The 25,681-nt window shown below is 40.3% G+C and overlaps 1 protein-coding gene across 5 annotated transcripts in view; it reads left to right on the top strand.

Annotated features, from left to right (window-relative positions):
- Nucleotides 1–25,681, top strand: part of ADAMTS12 (ADAM metallopeptidase with thrombospondin type 1 motif 12) — a 175,179-nt gene that overhangs the window by 48,296 nt on the left and 101,202 nt on the right. For all 5 annotated transcript variants that reach the window (XM_072860961.1, XM_072860965.1, XM_072860964.1 and 2 more), the window contains one exon: nucleotides 17,649–17,823. In XM_072860961.1, the coding sequence (XP_072717062.1) occupies nucleotides 17,649–17,823 (175 nt within the window). The remainder of the gene's footprint in view (nucleotides 1–17,648; nucleotides 17,824–25,681) is intronic.

The raw sequence follows: 25,681 nt of genomic DNA, 5'->3' as shown, positions 1-25,681 counted from the left end.
AGAACAAAAGGCAGCAGGATGAGTGCAGGCTGGAAAGGGATGTTTTCCCTTGGGAAACTGTATGTTTGACATACGTTTTAGTGCTCTACCTTTTCCTTCCAACAAAGGGAATGGAGTTTTCTGTTTCATTCTGAGGGTTTTTTCAGCCTTTCAGTTCTGAAACCCAGCTGGCAAATCCCAGCAATTCTGTGAGTAGTCCTGAAGTGTTCAGATGGTGCATATCAGAAGCAAGGCAGTGTTTGCCACTGGGTATTACTGTCAGCAGGCCAAGATCTGCCAATCATTGTCTGGTTTTCCTACAGACAATTCAGAGTTGTGGCTTACACTGTATTGTCCAAAAATCCTTGTTGATCCCTTATGTCTGAAGGATCCATGGCAGATGATCGATAAAATGGGCTCATGTGCTCTGAACTTCTCTCTGTCTCTCTTTCCCATATATCGGCACAGATGCTTGCAGCAAGCTGGAGTATGATACTTCTAAAGGATATATGGCTGTAGAGGAAAATCATTTATCTACAGTTTGAAAAAAGCTTTTATATATATATATATATATATATTTATTTTTTTTTAACAAATGTCCCATCTGGAGGGCTGCAAATTTAGTGAAACTCACTTATTTTTGTTTATGCATTGCCAATAGAATGAGACAAAGGTCAGCTGGGTTGTTGCAAGTTGAGAATTAGTTGAAAATTCCTGTGCTAAGAGTTCTCTTCTCAGTTCTAGTCTAGCTGTAGTGCACAATTGCTCAAACCTTCTTCTCTATAATTGCAGGGATCCAACTGAGGTCTTCATTACAATTCTTGTGTTTCATGTGTTCTTGATTTTACCGTGTGTGCGTGTAACTGCATGCTTTTGCTTATCCTTCATTTGCTTGCTTTCTGCACTTTACACTGCTGTGGCTGAGAGCTGGACATGATTTCAAATGCTGGAGCTAGAGTTAATCTTTCATTTCTGCATCTGTGTTACAGTCTTCCTGAATTACCAGAATTATTGTTTAAGGACAGCAGACAAGAAAATCCCAACAGCTTCCCTGGAGCCTTACAAAATAATTGCTGAGACTTGAACTATGGAAAAAAACCTTCTGGAAAAGAACCTTCTGAAAAGACTGTTGGAAAACTAAGGAGACTGAAGATAAAAATAGAGCTTGTTCAGTAACTGTGCTTGGCTCTTATCTTTAAATATTCTCAAATGCTTCTCAATGAAAGGTAATCAAAGGCTGTGCCAAATTAATCAAATCAGATTATGTGGGGAAACTAAATGCAGGGTTTTGGACAGTTTGGGCAGTAACTTCATAGGGAAGTCTAGAGCCTAAGGAGGAGGGTAGCTGGACACTGGATGGGCAGTCACAGTGGAAGGGCAGCTATGGAAGGCAGCACTGGGCAGACCCGTTGAAGCTGTAACAAGGCACGTGCAAGTCTTGACATTTTCAAGAAAATCAGGCAGAATCCAGACATGTGCTGCCAAACAACAACCATTTTTTGTGGGATGAGCCACTCTGTGGAAGAAAAGGACAACATGCATCATGGACTAGGAGTAGGTAGTTGGAAAACAGCCAGCAGTGCTGGGGAAAGAAGCCTGCTGAAAGTGATTTCTAACAGCCAGTTCTGCTAAACCACCTCTGTGTTTCCAGCTCAGCTCTTGCAGAACCTGCCTTGAAAGTCTTCTCTTACAAAATGCCTGTTGGGGGTCTGTAAGTGCTGCCATGTGTTGAGTACTGAGCATAGAGTAATGTCAAGCATATACTAGAGTAGCAAAAGAAGGGATGGGAACAATGCATGTGTTTTGCATCTGAGCCTCGAGGGGATTATTCATTGCCTTTGGAATCTGCACATAGTTTGTTGTGATGTAGGCTGTCAGATCCATTCCTGCTGCAAATAAATCAGTGAGGTTGAGCCAGGGATGTATTTGGTTCAGTGTTTGTTTTCTGGTTTTCGTTGTCGGAGGGAAGAAGGAAAAAAGACGTAGCACTAGCAAAGAAATGTATCAACCCAAGGAAATCTTGCCTAAATTGATTTTGGGAGGAACAAAAATAGCTTTTGCTTGGCTAGTGCAAAAACATTGTTTTTTCAATGATAGCATTTCCATTACTGATGCTTCAGTGCCTGTCATGATATGGCATAATCCTGTACAAAAATCCTGGTTTTGAAAATGTCTCTCTCAAAAAGCCACTGTCTCATCTCTCAGTTGTAAAGATTTCTGCAGTAAAATTCTAGTATTTAGCTGTGCAGCTCTGGCTAATAGTGAAAGCCGAATAAATTGCTTATTGTACATACTATTTTTGTAAGTTCACCTTTGTGAGGGCTGAATTGTGAATTATTGATGATTCAGTCCTGACTTCCTTCCTAAATTTATTTCTAAACAGTCCCCTGACCACACAAAAGCTTATTAGAGGTTTATGGGTCAAATATTCCTCTCTTTTAAAGAGCTCTGAAGTCCACTGAAGTTCTGTCAGGACTGTATATGATCTGGTCTTTATTATCTTCTATTTCTTCCCATTGTTACCAAGTTTTTGAATTTTCAGTATTCTTAGACTAGCAAGAATCATGCTGAGTAGAAGCTGAAGATACTTAGTGTTGTTTAGGTTTGAGCAAACTTTTACTTTTTCAGTAAAACATTTTATTCCACAGAACTACAAGCATGTCTTCAGGAAGGTGTTTCATCTGCAGACAATATCTGTCTGATCTGTACAAAAAGTATTTTCTTATTCTTTTTGCATATTTTCCTACATATCACTGTATCAGTTTTGCATAAAAGTATTATATATCCTAAAGAAACAAACTGCTGAATTCTTAGAAATGCTGAACATCTGTGCCTTTTTTTAAGTTAAGAGGGATTTTCATAATTTCTGAATTCCTGAAAGGTATATTATGAAGATTTCAAAACACACCAATTTTAAAGACAATACTTTAACATCCTGTGAGCAAAAGAAGAGGTGACAGCAGAGCTTTAACAGAAAGAAAATGAGTCTTTTTACTACAGCAAAATACTTTTCCTCACCTACCTGGTTCCAAAGTGTTTTACTGCAAATTTTTTTTCCAGATGAATAGCCCAATTCTTCTCTCTATTGTCTTTTTTTGTGCTACGGGATACCACATTCAAACCTAAAAGGCTTAGTGCTGCTTTTAAGCAAGACAAAATGAAACGCTTTTATTACAAACAGTGTTGTATTTCCAAAATAGCAAAAGCAATCTCTTTGCAGTCAAACAAAGAATTATTTTGATGGAAAGTCTAATTCTTCTGTCAGTTTCAAGTAAAACAAATAGTTTTTTCAACAGGCAAAACCTAATTTTTTACAGAAATATTCTACAGAAGAAACAAGCACATGCTTATCAAAACACTTCAAAATCTAAATCCTAAATTCATCATTTTTAGACTGAAATCTATCCTTTTGATCTCCATGGGTGAGCTGCACAAGTAAGACATTTTCTTTTTGCAGGCAGACAAAAGTGTATCCCTAAGAACGGTTTGGAAAAGGGGCACTTTTTAGAGGAAGTGGTTGCTGCTTGCATGAAGAGTTAAGAGCTGTGGCAGTACAAGGTCAGCCCAAAAATCCACCTGCCCACAGTCAATGTGGGACAAGAAGAGCTACTCTAAAGAGATAGAAAGGAGTGCACATGTGCGGCTGTGAAAGCCCAGAAGGGCAGCTTGGGCTGATGTTACAGCTAAAACAAAATAGAAACCTGGAGTGTGAAAGGCACAATAGGAACAGGCCTCTGGGGCTGTAAAAGCAACCAAGAAGGCTAAGCACCCAACCAAAAAAGCCTCTTTTTCTACTGAAAAAACTCCTACAAAGGCAGCACCTGAGCAGCAGATTGTGATTTCTGTGTTGGTGGATGGTGTTAATTTGTCAGACTTTTGGCTTTGTTGAGCATGCTGCTGACTTTCAGAAGGAAATAATGGTCAACAGCAGATTCCCGGAAAGAGGTGTAAACAGAGCTGGAAAATAGGGACATCTCCTTGACGTGCTGTCTGTTTCTGAGCTGTAGGTGGTATTTTTCCATTTAAAAATGTGGGAGTAATCTTCCCTACATGGATTTATCCGGCCACTTTTGGAACCTCTCTAAAACATTTCCGATTTGCAATTTTCTGTGGCAAATGCTCCTTCAGTTTAAGTATTTGGTGAAAAAATCTTTTGTTGCCTGCCAGCTTCTTTTGAACCTCCCTACCTCTTCTGCTAGGGCAGACAGCAAACAGGCAGAAACGCTCCAGTTTCTCTGTGCCACTTGCTGCTTCCCCATATTGTCTCTTTTCCAGCCTTTTCAGGTGCTCATTATACAGGGCCTTGCTCTGGAGAGTGTTGAACTTGCTGATTTCCCACCAGCTTCAGGAGGACCTTAAAGTATTCAGCACCTCAGAGAAGGTAGTTGGCATTTCATCAGATTTAGCTCCTAGCAGGGGGGGGCTTGGAATTAGCAGAGATTTTTATGCCAGTAGTTTACTCAGTTATTGGTTTTGTACCAAATTTGATTTGGTTCTTATTGAGTATACGTCCTGCCAACTTTTGAGGTGAAACTTAACTGTGAGTAGATTGAGGAGTATTTGTTTGGCTTGCAGGCTTTTGTTCTTATTGGTTTTTCTTTTTTGCACAAGTTGAATTTCAAAGTATAGGTCATCTCTCTGCACCTCTGAGAGAGTTGTTAATTTTCTGCCCTGCAAACTGTAGCGTCTCACACGTACAGGTAATTTTGATGATATATCAGTGTGTGCACTGCACCTCTCATATCAACAGAAATGGGTTTCAGTCAGAATTCAAGCTTTAGCGGGGGATTTAAATCAAGTTCAGAGCTAACTTAAGTGCTTTATGCTTTTAAACTGACCTGAACCCAATGCTGAATCTGATCAGCCTTCAGCTTTGGTATGCATGGGAGCTGAGACTTGTACCAGATTTGTAAAAACATTTATGGTGGTGTGCCAGATGTAGTCATAATATTACTTCGTTCTCCTTTCTCAGGCAGACAGAAATAACAGGGAAAGTCAAATAAGTGGCATGTGATTTGCCTTAGGCCAGCAGAAGTTTAGCACTTCTATTGCAATTGCCAGTTATCATCGTGCTGGTTCCCAGACTGTCATGTGCTAACAGTCAGTTGTGTACTAGAGACTGCACTTTGTCCTCCAAGTTCTGGGACACGGTTTGAACCTTGTTCTTATGGTTTCATGTAATTTCTTCAACCCTTTCCTTCCACATCTCATTTCTCACTCTCAATCCTTTTTCAACACAGTTGAAAAACTGTGATGCAAAATAACCTTTTCAGTGTAGTGTGTCACTCACTTGACACTTATATCTTAATGTGCCACAGCTGCCCTCAACTGGGGGCTGAATTTTCCTGTTTTGTAAAGTATTTGGTTTTGATAAGCTCCCCTCCCCCTTCATTCCTCCCCAGTGATAGCACAGCAAGCTGCAGCTTGAGCATGGCTCGCAGCCTGTTGCAAGGCTGTGCAGAGCAAACCGAGCAGCTGTTTTCTCATACCACCCACGGAAACAAGGGTAGTGTGTTTCAAGCTGCAGTTGTTGAGCAGAAGCCCCAATTCCTCCTGTAGGCACTAAGCTGAAACTCCATGTCACAGTGCTGCTCTGAGGTTATTCTTTGGTGTGGGGAAGTCACCTTTTAGAAGGGCATTGGAAGCATAAACGGTAAGAAAAGGAGACTGAGGGCATCGGTATGGGCTGCCTTTTAGGTCACTTTGATGTGACACTTTCATGGTAAGTGGTAGCATGACCCTTCCCAGGCACGCTGAAATTCATTCGTAAGTCCCATCTGTGGTGCGCAGCCAGAGGCTTCATGAGTTTGGAGAAAAGAAAGGCGGAAGCCTTCACCCCCAGCACACCTATGATCGCAACTGTAGACCTAGAATATGCCGTCTGCTCTCGACATCTCTGCTTGCTTTTGGGCTGGACAGAATGAAGCTAGGAGAAGAGTGTCAGCACATGGGTCACTGTAGTCCAGTCTAATGTTGCTTTTCCCCACAGACTTCTGTTTCTTCAAGCAAAATAATTTCTGTGGAATGGAAGAAGTTGGGCTGTGACCTTCCCTTGCTCTGCTCCTGAGGAGAGTAAAGCTCCTGCCAGGCTTTCATCCACTGGAAAATGGGACAATTGTGCTTTCTTCCATCTATCTGCACTCGTTGTGGCAGCTGTCATCATTTGTATCTCTGCTTTTCTGGCTGTTGACTAGGGTTCCTGTGGGTCACAGTAATACAAACAATAGTTGTCAATAGAAACAATGCCACTTGTCATTTGATCAAATATTTGCATTTAGTTATTCTCTAATAAAGTTTGAGCTCTGCAGTATTAACATTGTCATGCTCACTAGCTTGAAATTAGTTTTAGAATATAAGTGAGCAGGAAGCCAAAACAGCCGTGGTGTTTTCTGTCTCCAGGATTAGAGATCATGTCTGCTCTGTGGCTCCTCTTGCTTGTGTTTTTATTGTTAATAGAAAGCACAGTTTAGGCAGGGAACCTCTTGCCAATCTGGTGTTTAAATCTTTACTGTTCAGTGTTACATGGGCTTTAAATAGTCAAACTTGATCTGCGTTGCAAACTGTAAAAGGTTACTGTCTTCCAAATCAAAGCTTTAGAACTTCTCATCCTGCTATCAAAAGTCTCAGAGGGGATTTCAAATGCTGGGTAGTACAAACCATTTTTATAGTGTTTGTTTTCGTTTTCATGAGAGGCTGTTCTGATATTAATGAGATGGAAAAAAACCTATTTGTGCAATGTAAGCCCTGTGGATACAGTGCTTTCTGAACAAGTTTAATTAGAAAGATACGAATTAGATGTTCCAAGAGTATTTTCCAGGAATAAAACAGCTGTTGCTCTTTCCTACTCTTCCAAACTAAAGGTCGGTTTTGGAGGAATTGGGCAAACTTTTTGTTTTGTCTCAGAACAGTGGCACTTGCCAAGTTGTGTTTGGATCCCAAATGAAGTCAGAACTTGCAAGAGTCTCACCCTCTTGTGCCTAAAGTCAAAGTAAGCCTCCTGCACCTGGAGAAACACTTTTTTTTTTTTTTTTTTTTTGCAGCACACGCCCTTAAAACTTCTAGTACAAAAACAGGGAAGAAGAGGGAGGGAGAACACATGGATAGAAGGAAGAGTCAAAGACTCAGAAAAATATTGTGATATTGTTCACCAGAGTGTTCTTCAGGCTGGATAGCAAAGCTTATTGATTTTTAATGTAGATTTAACTTGCTATTAGATTCACCCCGCGGTAGGGCTTGAGGCTATATTGTCTAGTTTTTCATACTCCTTGCTTGATGGATTGCCCCATGTGACCTAGCTCATTTTTGCAGGAGGAAAAACTTCTGGGTGCCCTTTTGTTGTGGATGGAGTGAGAATGCACTTCACTCGTAAGAGAGAAGCAACAATATACTTTATTGATATAAAACAGTGAGTTAACAGAGTTCAATGGTAAATGTGACAGTGGTTTAACAAGATTCAATGGCAAGGTACACTTGATTATTTACTGCATAGAGGACAGGGTTGGACAAAACTGTCAGGGAGACCTGTTCAGTCATGAGGTTCGGAAAGGACTCTCTTGCTTTCTAAACTCCTTCTCAGAGAGGAGTCTAGGTGTGGCTGGATCCAATCCTAGTCTCAGACTTGGTCAATGGTTTATGTCTAAAGGGTTATATATGTGCAATTAGCCCTTTATATCCCTCAGCTAAGATTTCAAAGTGTAGCATGCTATTAGTCCCTTGCCGAGGATCTGTTGCAGCAAGGAATCTCTCAGCCTCGAGGAGTAACCTTGAGAGGGGTCCCTGCTCAAGGGGAGGTCCTGGCCTGCAGCCCGCTGCTGTGCGGGAGAGCCCACCGGGCCCTGGGCTGTCCACTATTTAAGATGATTGACTTAGAGTCATATTCGCATACCAGCAAGACGTTTGGGTCCTTGCTCCAGACAGCCCTTGGCTGCTGTGTTGCCATCTGTACCCAAAGTCCAGCATAAGCTGGATGCAGCCATCACGATCCCGACTGGTGGTTGCTGCCTGTGCGGTGCGGGGGGAGCACACGGCCACACCTTCATCCTCGGGGGTGATGTACGTGTGTGGATGGGCTCAGGGCACAGACGAGACACCATCCACTCAGCATGTCCCAGTGGGGTGTCACCTTACTGGCTTTGGGCAGACTAGGCAGTCCAAAGGACTGCAACGTTGTCTTCTCCAAAGATGCAACAGACTTGTCAGCAATCGAGCGACAAAGGGAAGGTTGATAAAAGGTGCCCCCAATCTCAGGAGTGTTCTGGGCTTCAGAGAGCCTTTGGTAGTCCATCTCTCAGCTGCAATGTGGAAATCACACTGGTAAATAGAGTAAGGATTCAAACTGTGTTTGTGTTAATGAATTAAGAGTCAGCTGTGCCATGCAATATCCCTGCTGGATGCTCAGCCTGTGGTGAACACAGGATTGTTTCAACTTAATATAACCAGCACTGGAAGTTGTGTAAAATTTATTGTCATCTTTGCTGTATTTTAAGACTATAGAAATGGCTAGTTACTAAATCTCCTCTAATGGACAATAAATTTTTACCCTGTTGGCATTTAATGGTGTGTCTGATCTTTAGATGCAGCAAAGGAGGACAGTTCTGGCTTAAGGAAATCAAATGGGACATATTTCAAAAAGTAGAACATGAGAATGTGGAAGGAAGCTGAAAGGCTCTCTGGGAACTGGACAACATGAAGTGACTGCTGCTGGGCACTGTGATACAGCTGGAGATGTAGAAGCTGTGGGAACACAGCTTCGTGTTCCTCATGAGCTGCTGGAGATCTCAAAGCAGAAGCCTGTAGAGAGACTAACGAGGCTCTAAGCAGCTTCTCAGGCACACAGTTATCATCTTTCATTTGTGGATCTTTTATCATAAGAAAAGAAGTAAGACGGGATATTTTTATGATGCAAATACAGCCGCGGCCAAGAGGGCACACACAAGTGCATGTATGAATAAGACACCTGGACTGTTTCTTCTAAGGATAATCAGAAAATAGTTGGAAGAAGTAATGTTTTTAGGCTGGACAGTAAAGATTGATAGTGGAGGACACCATGACCTGAAGTATGAACAAAGATGTCTTTTAAAATTACGTGTTCCAAGGTGTATTTTTTTCATGGGAGCATGCTCAAATCCTCACATAAGATTAATTTCACAGATAATTTCCTTGAGTATAAATGAATGCAGCCAGGGTACTTCAGATTCTGTAAGACATGCAAAGCTCACAGTGACTTGGGGATCCACAGAAATTATTCCTGGCTATCAGTATTGCTTAATGAACTGTTTCTGGGGCACAGCGAAGGAGCAAATGAACGCAGGATTTGGAATGTTTGCTTCTCTTACCCATTTTCATAAAGGGCGGATTTCTAATGCCTTAGCTTCTTAAAATGTATCCTAGATAACCTTCATCCAAGTCCCCGTCTCCACTAAACTGTGGGAAGAGGAATGAATTTGCCCTGCTCATGTGCAGTGAAAAGAAGAAATGGAGTGTGGTCACCAGCAAGCTGATGCCATAACCTGGAGTAATAATTCTGTGCCAAGTCTCTCAGCTGTGTGATCATGTATTGTAAGTGGTTGTATGGCAGCTGATCAACATGACCATAGAAACTTGACTTCTCTCCTTTGCTGAGGGTGTGTCCCCAGCCAGGAAGACCCTTATCTCAGAAGTATTCAGGACTGAAGTCTGACTGTTAAGAACCTGAGAACTGGAGGATAACAGACACTTCTTTCTCCTTTAATACCTTATTTCTGCCACAGAAGTCCACCTTGCTGTAAATTTGGCTTTGCATTGATTTTTTTCTTCCTCTCTTTTCTGTCTTACTGAACTTTCTGAGCCCACAGCGTGCAGGGTCTAAGTCTGCACATTTCCAACACCTCTGAGCAGTTTTCTGGCAGCTTCTAAAATATACAAGGTAGCAAGTGTGACAAAAGACTATATAATCTTGTAATATGATAGTATCCTGTTCTTTCACTCACCTTGTCATCTGAAAAATAAGCTATTTTAATTTTGGACCAAAGCTATGTTAAAACTATAAGGCCGTGTTCCAGTGTCATAGCACCTTTTTCACCATTTGCTGAAAGCATTGCTTTTTTTCTGTAGAACTCTACAATAAGAGCTAGAATGTTGTCCTTTTCTGTGGGCAATGATCATAAAAGTCTCTTGTCAAATTTCTCAGTACCTAACAAATAATCAACTTCCTCCTTTCTGCCTGAGGAATGGCATGGCAGGTCCATTTTTTTGTAGCTCTAGCTGAGGACAGAGGTGGAAATTTTACCTGGACCCTCATGTCATTGGGTTTGTGTTCTGGGTGAGATAGGAACAGATGACAACTCAAAGAGAAAGATTCTTGGGAAAAAAATAACACATGGAAAGCAATTAAGTCATAAGCTGAAAAAGGAAAATAAACTCAGCATGTGTAATATTTACAGATAATTTACTTCACCAGTTCAGTTTTGCTTATATGCGGCTGAAGTTCTCTGGTAATGCATGTTTCCTAGGGCGCAATTTTTTCTTTAATTAGAAAATTATTTTATTCAAACTGAATTTCTCTTACTGTGTATTACAGTTGTAATAAGTAGCTGGAGCAAAGTACTTAAGGGTAAAACCAGCATCTTGTCGTCTTATTTTTGTTTCACATCACTTCTAAAAACTCCCTGTGTTTTCAGAGTCCATCGCTGCCCTATTGTCAGAAATACTGCCGTCTACTTTCAGTGAGTTACACACTGTTCTCACTACAGATGTTATTTTTTGGCATTATTGTCAACATACTCAGTTATATAGCTTTAGACTGCAAATTGGTTTTTTCCCTCCCTTTTTCTGCTGACATACACCCACTAATTCCAGCCCCTCCTGTCTGGGATAACATTGCAATTGCAAAACCTTAGCCAAGGCTAAAGCTTCTCTTTTCCCTTCCCACAGGACTCAGCTTCAGCTTCCCACATGGAATTGATTGAAAAAATTCTGCCAGTAGATATATTTTGACAAAACCCCTGAACTTTTGACCAAAAGAAATATGTGAAAAATATCTGCCTTTTACTGGAAAATGCATATATCTACTGAAAATCAAAAAAGTTGGTTGAAAACTTTGAGTCAGAAGTGTCCCAGGATCACCGTGTCCTCCTGGCGAGCGACATGCAGTGTGGGAGATGTGACATGTCCAGGGAGCTGTTTGTGTCAAAATAATGAGGCATTTGAACTAAAAATCCCATTAAGTAATGTAGCAGCACTTCCAAATACAGTCCGGGGAACATTTTTGGCCAAAATATGTCAGAATTTGGGGGTGAAGGGGGAGATTTGAGGGAGGGGAGAACAAGAATTTAGAAAAAAATTCTGTGGTAGATTTTTAGATTCTCCCCTATAGGCATTGAGGGAAACAAACAAACACCACCCCCCATCCCCCCATCACACCACACAAGCACACCCCCCCCCCCATTTTCTGTCCATTTCTATTATTATTTTACACGGTAGCTTTTCATAAAGAAGTTTAAATGAGGGAAACTTGGCTGCAGTCATTTTTTCTGTGGTGAAAACTAAACTCTGTAATGAGCATAAATAAGGCTGGCTTATTTCCGATGAGGCTTTCATAACGGCGCTCCTTTGTGTATTCTAGGGCTGTGTGAATGCACTCAAAAGCGGATGATGCTACAAACTGCCAAAAAAAAGAGCATATATTGTACATATACATAGCTTGAAATCTGATGGACTTTAAATGAAAAATTCTTGCTGTTATGTTTGTGAGTCAGAAAAGAACAGATATAAAGAGCAAAACTGAAGAAGTACTTCATTAGCAGAGGGGATTTTGCCAGTTCTGAGTGCTTTGAAGTAAGTTTAATGTGAAGATTGGTGGTGTTTTCTTCCAGTTGGTCTCAGCATTTAATTTCTCAGTGTATAGCCTGTGCAGGATGAAAGTGCAAGTGCAAAGCGTGAGTTCAGTAAGTGCTGAAAGTCTCTGGAAGCTGTTGGAAAGCACATCTACATGCTGGAAATGGACTTTTACAGTTGTTTCATCCCAAGCAGCACTGGTGGGCATAGTGCATTTCCCACTCTGATTTCCTTAATTGGCTTTTTCCATAAATTTACACAGGTATCTCTATAACATTTCTCTATAAGACAGAGCAGGAAATTGAATTCATAAAAAGTATTATTTCCCCCAGTAGATTAGCATTTGAAATATGAAATATTTCTTTTTTTTTTACAGTAATGGACTATTTCTGAGAACACCACATTTCTCAGCGTTAAAACCATGATAATTTTATTCACTAGTGCTAATGTGTGGGGTCTTTATATTTCCAACTGATAGTGTAATTGATGGATTTTTTAAATTTGTAACTTAGAGTGTAACTTGTGTGTGCCCTCCTTTATGATTCTGGACAGGAATGAAAACCATGGTTTCTACCTGACAGCAAATCAGTCAAAAATAAAATATTTTCAGGATAAACAAAGCAAGGATAAAGGATTTTGATTTAGAAGATATACAAATGCGTAACTTATCTTCCAGTTGCTTCTGGGAATAGCCATGAGAAGAGCTTTTCTCCTGGAGGGTATCAGCTCCTCTTTTTGTTGTAGGTAACAAATATTTGGCAGATGTTTTTAATATTTGGCAGATGTTTTTAGATATTCAAAAAATTACATGGTACTAGAATTAGGGGAAAGTTTTGAGGCAGGTTCCAGGACTGATCTTCTGCATGAGCTAAACATTGTGTCATCTTCTCATCTCTGGTAAATTTAGGCACACAGTGCAGCCATTTGCAATAATAAAAGTGTAAGTTGTCTTAATGTTTTACAGATTTTTAGAGGATATGGAGTAATGCACATTTTTGGTATCAATCTTCAGTTACCTTTGCAGTGATGAGCGTAATACATCTGTGCAGAAAGGTCTGCAGTTCCTGAGCCACCCTAAATTTGCTTTGGCTTGTGGTACGTCAGATAACACAGGACATAAAACATTTCTGTACCACATTTACAGAGCTGTATTTAAGACACTCATCTCAAGAACACTCATCTTGTCTTGGACTAGTGGCTACAGACCAGCGAATATATTCAGATTATTTTACTTTTTCTGTTTTCATTTTGTCTTCCAGCTTACTTTCTCCACGTGCTGTAGCACCATGAGAACTGCAGTTGCAAGATAAATTAGGGCAACGCATGCACTGATTTCAGGCTAGCAACATGGATAGAGAATACCCGTATGTTGAAACTGTCAGGGAAGAGGGAGTACTGAGGGTTGTTTCATAACACACTGACTGACACCTTGGGAGAGAGACGATCTGGCCTAGTTACAATATACTGTCTCTGAACACATTGAGGCAGCCCTCTTTACCGGGGAGAGTGCAGATAGCACTAAAATGCCATGTAGGATGTAATGGCATTTCCCTTACTTTGTATTGTAGTGATGATGGTTTCATCCAAATTTCAAACTCTTTCAGAAACTCTCAGAGCACAAAGTTCAAGTGAAAGGAAAGATGGCTTATAAATATCTTACTTTACTGGGGAATTTGTTACAGACAGAGCAGGCAGTTTTGTTTAAATAAACTCTATTGCTACTAGAATTTAGGATCCATGAGAACTTTTGGAGCAAATGATTTTTTTAACAACTTGTAGTCTGTCACCTTATCTAGAAGCGTAGTACTTGGAAAACTGTATGTTCTGCTGGATCTTCTGTGTAAGAACAGTACCACAGTGTCACTCCAGACTTTTCTTTGCAGATTTTTTAGATACTGTGAGTAGATCTGGGCTTTACTCTGTAGACCGACAGAAAACAGGAGAAAGTTTTGCACAACAGTGATGATTTATAACTGAGTTTTTTAATGAGGATTCCCAAGTGCTGAATGTACGTTCAGTCTCATGGCGAATGTCAGGTCTGTTCCATAAATTAAATCAAGATGCAGGGTTCATGTTACAATGAGTTTAGAGGCAATACAGGCTCAATGTATCCTTGCTCCTCCTTCCTCCCTCCTCAGGCTGCACTGTGGAGGGACTCATGGCCTTAATTTGATGGCAGGAACAAGTAGGTGGGGATGGGAAAGAGGCAAGGATACGTTGTTCCCAAATGCTTTGCTGGGTTAAACCAAGAGTTTGTTGCGGAGCACTGGCCTACTGACTTTTAGCCTTGAATTCATAATATTGATACTTTTCAACCCTGCAAGAAGCAACAGGGGTGAAGGAAGTATCCTCCTGTCCCAAGAATCACTTTTTAGGCTGAGGTTAAAAGGGTTTTTTGTTGGTCATCGTGAGGTCAGAGCTAAAACCACAGAAACTGCAACAAGCCACGTCTGTGGTTCAAAAGTGCTCAGTTAGTGGGCTGACGGGTACAGTTGCACTCTCTTTGGTGACAAATCTGGTTTATATATTTCCATGCCATCCCATCAGTTGTTTGTGGGGATGCACCGTTGCACTAATGACCGAAATGGCTGTGTGAGTGTGCCCAGCAGTATTGCCAAGCCAACCATGAAGAGTTGTGCATAACCTGAAAATATACCTAGGGTTCTTCTTGTTTTATTCTGAGCTGACAGCAGTTCTAGCTCCAGCTTAGTTTTGCTACTCTACAGGCTTAGTTGCTTTTCAGTAAGTAGAGATTTTCTGATAGTCCCAAGGTGTCAGGAGCTGTTGTGGCAAGTTGAGCTGTGAGTTGATGATACTCTGCAAAGCCTGGAGTGTCTCCTTGGTAAAATAGGTCCTCAGACTTCTTCACGCTCTACAGTGACTTCAGTCTGGATGTCGAGTGTGGGAGCAGCCTTTATCTTCCCAAGGTTCAGCAGTTTGTAGCTGACAAATATGAAAGTTCTGGCTGTTATCTACCTCTTTTAAAGAACAGATGTTAAAGCTATCATGTAGAAGTTACACACGCCTGAGGTAGCTTTCTTCAGGGGAGATCTGACACACAGACATGGTCTCTTCCAGAAATTAAGAGACATTAAAAATTTCCACTTTTTCTCCATGAAGTGCAGGAGGCTTCTCTTGGACCTTGCCTCATGTAACAAAGAGGAGACAAGCAGGAAGGTAGTAATTACAATGCAGAGAAGGACGATGCTGCTAACTGTGTTTCTGCCCATATTCAGTTATCTGTCAACGTAAAGGATGAAGCACATGCAGTAGATGTGAGTCAAGTAGCCACACATATTCCTGGAAAGCGCTACAATGACAGTGACAAGAACAGTATATGAACCAGTGCAGACAAGCAGTTACTGCAGAGGGCAGGAGGGACAACTCCTAGTTCCATCCCAGATCTAGAGGAAGACTGGCAGGATTTCTGCCACAGGTGGGTGGGACGGTACAGTCGTATTGCTGACCTTAACAAATGTCCACAGAATGTCACCTAGTTGAGGGTGTTGTGGCTGTATTGAAACAGGGATGACTTGGGATAGAGTTGTTACAGAAAAAAGCTGTAAGACTGTGAAAATAGATATTCCATACTGAAAAAGATAATGTTAAGAAAGCAATAATAAAAAAAATATCAGTGGGAATGTCTGAAGCCAGGTTCTGTAGTAGCCAGTGTTTGCTGGCTCATTCAACAGCATTTACCGTCATCTGTGTGTGTGTGTGCGTGTGCAGTATGAAATACGATAAATTTTTGTTTTTTCTCCTGCTTTGCACAGCTTGGATGGAGAGATGAATTTTAACATGCAAATATTGCTGGGGGAGCTTGGGAAATGAGGTTGCTACTAATATACTTCATTTTTTATATGATTGGCTGGCCTTTCTTCTTACAGATACGACTTTGACACAGTAGCCCAGTAACTAATCAGCCTGCCCTATAAAATCAGGGTCTGCAGTGAAGATGGTTAGTTCTTCCTGGTTCCAACTGGGTTAAAAAACACAACAGGAAAAGAGGGTCAAATAACCGAGACTTTCAGAATATCCAGGGAAGATCAAATCCTGTGGAATGAAAAGGAATGGGCAAAGATTTGTGATGGTGCTTTGGTTCCTTGAGCAGCAGGAAGAAAGACACATCTACCAATTTCCTGGTCTAGCTTCTGTATAGGCATTCCTGCTCGCCTGACATCTTTATCCAATCTGAACATGGGATTTATTGCTTTTGTAGTGTGTCTCAGCTCCTATATCAAAAGTAGCCTTGATTTATAATTTAAAAAGAAACCTGAGCATTTTTGGATTTCATGTTTAAGAATCAGAAGTCTTGATTTCCTTTTTCTTAAAAATGAAACAAAGAACGTACAAGCAGTTAACTGTAATCCCAGATGAGCAAACTATGTGACTTTGAGCCCTGAACCTGTGAAACTTTATGAGTGTAACCAGGGCTTCAAACCAAGGCCAAGTTCTGGGTTTTAAACTTTGACTTGCACCGGAAAACTGGAAGGAAAGAGTTTCTTCTCTTAAGAAGTGCTGAGCAAACTCTGTGAAATGGCAGTCACAGTTATTTATTTGTACAAGTTTGCTGTGGGATGCATTGGGCCTGTGGAGGCAGAAGGTACCTGGTAGAGAGGACTTTGAAGCACACTGTGTAGATATCTCACTGAGCTGCCTTTGGGCTGCTAGTACATAGAGAGCATGGTTGCTTATTTTTTAAGAATGCTTTTCCTCCATTCATATGATTTCCCTCTTGTCCTTACCCTCATACTGGCTTTCCCAGCTATCCAGGGAAACTGTAAGACCTTGGAGTGTTTCAAAAGCATTTTTGAATTTGTCTGTCCTTGTAAGTTTGAATACAGCAGCTGCAGGAACACAGTGTTGCTGCTTTTCCTTCTCCAGAGCAACTTAAGAAGGCTGCACTGACCACGGCAAGAAAGTGAAGAGAAAGCAAAGCCATAAGAGTGGGATACCTCAATCTCCTGTCACATCCCTGCCGTGGGCTGGGATGTCAGTAGATCCTTTGGTTTAGATTTAGTACTGCTCTGTATGTTTTGAAGTGGAAGGATTATACAATGGTTTTGCAATGTTAGCAATCCATGCAAAAATGCTGGGACACAAGGGACCAAGGCAATGCCTGGTTGCATGTGTCTCTTAGATCATGGCAGGGGGAGGTATAAACTAAGCCTGTGTAGTCCAGGTGGATATCAAAGGCCCTGTAGCTCAGTCAAAGCTGGGAGGTTGATACAGAAGTTATAGCATGAGAAATGTTACAGCCTTTGTTACGCAGATCTATTGTATGATCACAATAGCTTGCTATAATTCATGAAAAGCTACTTATTTCTTCCATTGGAAGCCTGCGGGCCAGGTGGGTTTGTAGTCTGAGTCGAGGGTGGACCACACAGTCCAGCCCATCTAATGGGTTGTGTAATCTGACACAGCTAGGAGCAGAATTACACTTTGCACTTATGAAACAGCTTCTATTCAGGGCTTGGTCTCTGGGGAATGGATGCAAAACACCAGAAGAACAAGATGCAACTCTTTCTAGTGCATCGTGTTTGACAAATTAACTTTTGACCATTCAGTGGCTTTGTACAAATACGGGAGCCTCTGCCGCCGTATACAGGATTTCAGGTTATTAGGAAGAAGGTATTTTTTCTATTCCCCTTTGGACTGTTACGCCTTTGTGAGGTACAAAGCAACCTTGATGTATGCAGCAAAATAAATGCTGAAAACCAGTTGTTCTCGTATTTCTGCAGTGTAATGACTGTCTTATAAGAAAAGCTCAGGGATAATGATATGAAAATAATCTGTTTTATTTTTGACTTCCAGTACTGGACACTAGAGATTAACTCTTCTGTGCTTATTTTCAGACTGGATATTTCCATCTGCCCCATGGAGACTACTTCATTGAGCCCATTAAAAAGCATCCACAGAAAGAGGGAACACCCCATCCCCATATTATCTATGGGGCGAATATCCTTCAAAATGCTTTAAGGAGAAGACGGGCGATCCCAATGGAAAAAGAGCAAGCATGTGGATTGAATGGTACAAATATTGCTGGATTTCTGCCTGTTTGCTTTCTGCATCTTTTTAAGCAGCTTTATTTTACAGTGGTGTGTGCCTTTCCTTCTGCCAGGCTTTTTTAAAATTCTTAAAAAGAGATTATGCAAAATGAGAGCATCTCAGTCAAAACACCTTGGGAGCCACCCATCTGGGTTCCTTTCTGAAAACTTAAATTCCCCTTATAACTGCTGGGATATGTTTTTCACACCATTGATCCTTTCTACCCCTCACTTTTTTCTCCAGCCAGAACTGTTCAGTGAGTTTGACTTGAATTCTTGTGTAGTTCTGGGATGACGAGAATTGCAGTCATTATTACTTTTAATAAAATTTTCTTACTCCATGCAAATGTTGTCCTCAACGTAAAATATCCCCCCTCTAATCCATGGTTTAAATTTAGTATTTCTACATTCTCTCTGATAGTTACCAAAATATTTAAAGACTTTTCTTTGGTTGTTCTGAAAATGGAGTGCAAGGCATCAACAGCAAGGTGTTTTTTGTAGAAGCATAAGTAAAAATAAGTTAAATATTGGTGCAGTAATACTCAGCATCGTGTCTTTTGGGAAAACAAACTAATACACTATCCTGGAAAGGAAGAGTATATCTAGAGAGCAGTTGTAATCTCCTAATTACAAAATTAGTTAGTTTATTTAGTAAAATCATGTACTTGATTGACTTCATACAAAAAATTTATGGATCTTGCATTGATTTTTAATCCTCAGTCACTACTGCTGCTGAAGTTTTACTGCTCTTTAATATGAATTGATAAATTAAAGAAGCAAACAACAAAGCCCCACTGTATTTCTGGTCATAGAACTGCTTTGCACTTCTTGCTTGCTGGCCAAGAGCAGTATGAAATGAGAGCTGGGGGAAACTAGAAAGCTGATGGCTAGGGGGAAACTATTCAATCTTCTGTGGTAGTGGGTAGGCGAGGATAAGGGAAAGCCGTAAGAATTAATATGAACACTGTTCCTTGTTATTTTTCATCAAATAAAAATATACCTACTTGTTAGCCAAATAAGCCTGAAGTTGAAAAACCATGAACGTCTAATATTGATGTCTATTTTGGCTTAAATCTAAAATAGCTCCCTGATTTTCTGTTTCTTCTGATGACTGCTGGGATAAATGAGAGGAATTAGTTTAGATTTGCCTGTGAAGAATGAGGAAATGTTCTTGCCTACTGTCTTCCACGTTTCTTTTATGCATGAAATAACATCTGTAAGCAATAATTTTAAGTATGGAGAGGAGAGAGGAGATACCAGGGATCGTGCTGTGTATTTGCTTTGGGTAGCCTGCTTATTTTCTTTCTACCTCTCACTTTTTACCTCTTGTATCTTCCTTCAGAGTCTTGCAGAATGAGACAGAAAAAGACTGGATGCTGGGAAAAATTGAGCACAGCATCCCTGAGATTTCACCACTTAGACTAGCTAGGTTTGCTCTAATAGGCTTTTGAATTTAAACTGCCTGTCTGATGTTATTCACTCTAATGTGACAGAACTATTGCGGTGGTAATATGTTCATGATATTACAGGCTAACAAAGGGAGTGTCTTACGAATTAACAAAGTAATAGACTGTCATTTATGTTTCTATGTTTAAGTGACTTGATCAGCCTTTAGAGGTCATGTCTGGTTTTGGTCAAGCAGTAATCTCCTTGACTGTCACAAAAGTCAAGTAATCAGTGTGAAACAATGCATGGGGAAAAGAAAGCATTTCCTTCATTACAATTTGCCCTTTGTGTGACAGGATATAACAATCATTGGTTCCTCTAAAGGCCTTAACTCTTACTTTGTGTGTTATATTTTGTTATCTCGCTTCTGTTATAGTCAGCTTTTCAACAAGGGTAGAAAAAAGAAAGAAGTCAGTGTGATCTCCTGTTTACATTATCCATTGTCAAAGAGCGATTGCTCTTGTTAGAAGTGAAATACAGAACAAAAAAGGAAAGTGAGTTAATTCTTGCTTTCTGTGCTAAATATATTCACTACACAGGCTTTGGGGAATACTTGGTGCATAAAGATATTTTAAAGGTGGTGAGTTGACTCTTCCCTCTTTTCAAGACCTCAGAAACTTCATGCTGTTAAGTTTGATGCCAGAAGTCTGGTACACCCACATGATATCACAGATGGCCCAGACTAATGCCTTCTGGGATCAGTTTAAAGCAAAACAATTTCAATTTACAGTTCACATTTAATTGTAGAAATGAAATCTATTTTACAAATTAAACATCATGAGCATTTTGTATTCTCAGCCCTAGCTTTGTCCCCACTGGGCTGGAGCTTAACTGATGAAGAGTTGCCTGCCATATCTCTCGTAGGAGCTGGTTTTCAGAATCAAATATTTTAACCTTGTGGGCTGAGATTCATCACAGAGTGTCTGCTTTTGATTATTTGAGCTCTGATTCTGTTTGTTTTTTAAACTTAAGCTAAGACAATTGAATAATTTCTAAGACGTATGCTTGGGAAACCCTTTGTGTACCCAGGCTAAAATGTAGTGGTGATTTTTGCTTGGAAAAGTTGAACCACCTGGATGCTTTCAAATCAGCGCACAAAGTTGGGTGGTGATAATAGTAATCTTTCAGTCAGAACTAACCTGTCTGCCAGGCAAGGAGCATAAGGACAAATTGTATAAGCAAAATCAAAAGAGAGGAATTAGTGTGGGAGGGAATAGGTAGAGGATGCTGACCTCCTGTGCAGTCTTTTTCAAGCTTTTTTATTAAATTATTTTATTAAATTATTTTATTAAATTATTTTATTATTATTTATTAAATTATATTAAATTAAAATTAATTAATATTAAATTATATTAAATATTTATAAATTATTTATTAAATTATTTTATTAAATTATTTATGTCGCCTCTTGGAAGAAGCCCTGTGCAGCATGTTCATGACATTTACTGTGGCAACAACCACATGAATCTCCAGGCTCCAACCTGTTTGTAGTGTGTCTCATCTACATACAGCAATACTTCAGCATCAGTTACCTTCCTGTGCTCTTGCAACGATTATATTAATTAGTTTATAATTTGCAGTATCCTTAACAGTTTCAGATATTTGGAGAAAAATCATTATGATAAATGACGTAAATTAAAACTTAGGTTTGTGCTGTAAACTTCCACTGCTGCTTAGGCAACTGCCAGATGACTCAGTCATTAGCTGCATGCAAACCTGAGTGCTAATCTTGAAAATAACATTACAATACTGTACCTTGCAAGCTGCTGTCTTACTGTATCAGTTCAAATCTATGTGAGAAGTAGCAAAAATTATGAGTTAAAAGTGTCCCTGAACTTTATAAATAACTTTTGTAGTAATTTGTGTCTGTAGGAGATGAAACTAAGGATTTGGGGATTTGTTTTGTTTTTCTAAATAGGTTACCTTAAAAACTTGACAGTGCTCCGAGATACAATGCAAGAGAGAAGGAATTATCCTCCCTTCTACAGTATAAGAAAAGATTTCGTCCCGTTTCTTTCTGTTTGTTTTCATGCAGCCTGCCACAAGATAGTGGTTTGTTTGTGAGCTGCAAAATGGAGTTTTGTGAAGTTTGTGATTGAAAATGCTGTGATGTAATGGAGCCCTTCGTGACTCAGCGCTACAGAGGGGACTGATACAATAGGAATAGACTGACTTCTTTTTCTTGGACTGGTGAGGTGGTCAGGTTGCTGCCATTTAGAAGGAGGGTAGTTGAGTTTATTCAGACTGAAACCCAGTGATTGCTGCAGTAGGCTGTAATATATAACTATGGAAAGGAAGGCTTAGAGTATTAAAATAGATCTCTGAGAATACTTCGTTGGAGCTTTAGGTGTATAGAAGTTGTCATATGCTTTGCCCTCATTTTGTCATTGAAAAGATTTGATAGATGAGTTCCACAGAGATCAGAAGTTAGGATTAGTTTGCATTGTACATGGACCTCCAACTCCTTGTCTGCCAAAGAGTTATAAATCTTGTAACTGAGAATTCTGCATTTGGAGCAATTTTCCATTGGAGCTGTGATGCGATAAGGCTGGGGTGGGAGGGAGGAAACAGAGGCCAGGTGCTGTGTGAAATGAGTAGAGGGGTGAGGGGAGCTGAAGGAGCAGAGCAACATCATCTGTGCAAAACTGGTTTTTAAGTCTTTTGAATAATGGCTTGATGGCATAGTTCATTTAACAGGTGACTAGAATGCCTTTAAGCTGTTTCAGGCAATAGTTACCTGTTGTTCTTCCTAAGGGTTATGTCTGAGTGCAGGATTTTATTCAGTCATGGTCTTGCTTTTTGATGATTAACTTGATACTGCCAGAGGATTCTCTTCAATTTTTCTGTCTGCAAGTGTACAGCATAAACTGTTAGTCTTGGCTTTTGGCAGTGAAGTCCTTTGTTTAACCACAGGGAAGAGGGACGGGAAAAAACCCTAGGGCACTGTTTTATTCTCAAAGGATGGCCTATCTTTTTTTGGAAGAACATTGTGGCCAATGTAAGAAGCCTTGCTTGCTGGCAGAACCCCTGGTACATGCTATGTAGCTTCCATGTCTTTTAAAGAATGATGCTGACTTTTTTCCAGTATTTGTTTATCCTGTATTTAACCACATCAGTTACTACTCAGCTTAATTTGCTTAGTTTCTCCAAAACGCAGAGACTATTATTCTGAGGATGATAAGTTCACACACTGAATTGTAGTAACAGATTATTCAAAGTAGGGGGAAGAGCATCTTTCTCCCTGTATCCCTCTGCTTTCTATGAACAGGCTCTACTAACCTGTTTAGAAGATGCTTGCCATGAAAAAAAAAAGGCAAATAGATAAATTAAGTTAGAATGACCTCTATCTTAAAGCAGGAACAACAAAACAAACAGCCTGCAGGAGTACATGGAGTATTTCTCATCTCTGGAACAGTTTGCATTGAACTGAAAACCGTTGAGTGCCTGCTTGTGCAGACAGCGAGAGATTTAGCATTTCAGGGGAGAGGTCCTTGGGAAACAAAGATATGATAGGTGGTTCTAGCAGTGGATGAAAGAATTGCTGCTAACTGGTATCAAGAGATTGTTTCCCCCCCAAGTAAGCTCATGTAATGAAAGCAGAAGATTCTAACTTTCTTTCAAGTTTCAGGAAGACTATTTTTTTTTTCAGTTGCTCTCTGGAGTTCATTAGAAGCTAATCAGAGATAAGAGAAACTTTTTTCATTGTCTTGTGCTTTCCTTCTCCAGAAAAAGAAAGAGCCCTCTTCCGTTTCTAAAACCTCTGGATTTTGTGCCGGGAAGATAAGAATCCTTCAACTTTGAGTTTCTAATATCTGACATATGAATTTAAGAAGATTTCTGTGTTCATTTCACTTTACTGTCAAAAATCCCGTTACTCCTAACAAATAAGCAGGTGCAAATGTGTAGCCTTGCTAAACAATAAAAAGGATTCTAGGTTTCATTAGCATACAGAAGGTTAATAGATATGTTTGCTGTGACTTGAACTTCAGGTTTTAAGGACACAGGATAAGGTTCTCATCTCTTAACTTGAGTAGCCTAGCAGTTAAACACTTGAGTTTAAGCTAGTTGTGTTACAAGCTGGCTCCTCTTAATAGTGGAATAGAACAGTCATTGCCAAAGGCTGATTCATCCTATCCTAAGATGTTGTTTTTGACTTTTGGGATGAATTGTCCTTGGGAGCTGCCTAGGCTGTAATTACAGGCAGTAGAAATATTGGTAGAGGAAAAAGGAATAAAATAGTGTATTTTGTGCAATTCTCCCTCTCCAGTTAAATGAGAGCCGAGTGAAAACTAGAACTTTCTCCAAGGGGATCCAAAGTCTGTGCTGAACAGAGGCCCCAGAAAGCTCAATGCTGGCAGAGTGCTGGCACCTGTTTTCCCAGTCCCTGGTTGTTTTCTCATCTTCTCTTTCCACTGGAATTTAACCTTCAGTATTTCACTAGCTCCTACTAACTGAAATAAGGTGCTTTCTGGAAATACTTGTGTTGTGCCGGAGGTAAGGGAGAAAAATGTCGAAACAGAAGATTGTTGTTATAATGTCTCAAGAGTCACTTGTTGCCACCAAAAGGCATCAGAAATGTGACACGCTTCCTCACTCAATGACTGAATAAATGTTAAAGTTCTGTGACAGGCCATTTTCCAAATAATATGAGTCAAAACTATAAGGAGGGAAAAATCTGCTTCACAGCGTTTCAGCAGAGCGTTTCTGTTCAGTTCCTGTGCTACTGGAAAGAAATAGTGTTTGCTACACTGTGCTTGCTTATTGCACTTGCTTTCCTGGAGTTCAAAGGGTACACTGTGCTCTCTTCCATGTCTTCATTGAAATAGTTTGCTTCACAACTCATCAGATTGAGGAGTCTCAGTCTGGATCCAGACTGAACTTAGTTCACCATTTCTAACCACGTACTGTTGTAGAGGAATATATTCTGCTCTTGCTCTGTGCCTACAGCTTTCTTTATCAGACTGTGCGTGACGCTATTGCACTTTTTGCGTATTGCTATTGATTAGGTAAACAAATGCTTTGGTAATGTAAATGTTAAATTGCTGCAGTATTGATTCAGAGAGCAATAGCAAGCTTTAAAATTAAACAGTTACATGTCACATGCCATCCCTTTCTCTTTCGTAGGATAACACTAGCCTTGAACAATTGTAAAACTTGTTTCCACAGTTGAAATGGAAAACCCAGAAAGCTAAGCTGCATTTAGGAAGCATTTTTGTTGCAGGAGTTTGAAAATTTGCTCGGAATGCTTGACCCATTAATGGAATAGTATTGGCAAAGCTGTTCAGCCTTCAGTCTGGTTAGCGCCAGATTTCTCAGTCATACTGAGAACTCTCTGTGAACTTTCTAAAAAGAAACTACAATTACCTTATTATTTCTGGGCAGATCACAGATTTCTAATTCTTCTGAGAAGTGCTGGACTTGTGCTGTGGGGCTAATGCACTGATATGGGCTCAGTGTTCACAATTAGTTTTTCCGAAGTCTGCAAGACCCTGATGAGCCTCTGGCAGCCTCCCACTTTAAACAGGTGTCTGAGCACAGTTTTTCTGCATGAAACACAGTGTCCTTGCAGCTTGTCCACTCCTTGCTTGGGGTGGTGTTCTTCACTCCATGCTCCCAGCATCTGCTTGAACTTGGATGCATTTTGTATACTTGGAGAGACTCCTCTGGATGAGTTGTACTTAAAAGGAGATGGTAATACTCTTGTCACCATAGATTTTAGCTTTATGATTAGTTGGGAACGAGGGGAACTGCATAACTTAGGCAGTTACAAGATTTTTTTCTATCCACCGCTGCTTCAGTCATCTTGTAGAGAACTTTAAACTCTCTGCTTTTTAGGGAGAAGTGGGGCCATATCTGGGCTTACCCCACACCATACACAATTACTCGGTAGCATGTTCTGGGGTGCACAGATCCTATTCTGCACTCCTGATTATCTGCTGAGCGTAGGATGGACTTCTCAACTGCAGTGATGGGTGCTTGTGAGGACCATTCTCATAATGAATTTCTGGCAATATTGAGTAGCTTGGGATGTTGTGTTTAGTAGACGCAATTTGACTAGACAGCAGTCTGCAAAGGGCATCTTTTGGAGTCCAGGATGTCATTTCTGACACAGGTCTTTATGTCTGAACTGTTTTTATGTTCGGTCACTGAAAACAAAGATCTGCCTCAGCACAGATTTAGTGAGCTACTGGACTTGCTAGCTGGATTTGATTTGTTGTGAAAGACTTCTAGTAGGGTGAGGTTTGTTCCTCAGTTTCATGGTGCTTATGTAAAGATCACCTGTTGCAAGGTATCTTTGCAAATAATAACCTCTTTACCGTGTGCTATTTCTGAACTGTCCTGAAAAAACTGTATGTAAATAACGGACTGGAGGGACACAGTTTACTTAAAGGTCA

The sequence above is a fragment of the Ciconia boyciana genome, chromosome 4, assembly GCF_034638445.1.
Source record: "Ciconia boyciana chromosome 4, ASM3463844v1, whole genome shotgun sequence".
Lineage (NCBI taxonomy): Eukaryota > Metazoa > Chordata > Aves > Ciconiiformes > Ciconiidae > Ciconia > Ciconia boyciana.
This window is presented reverse-complemented; position numbering and strand designations above follow the sequence as displayed.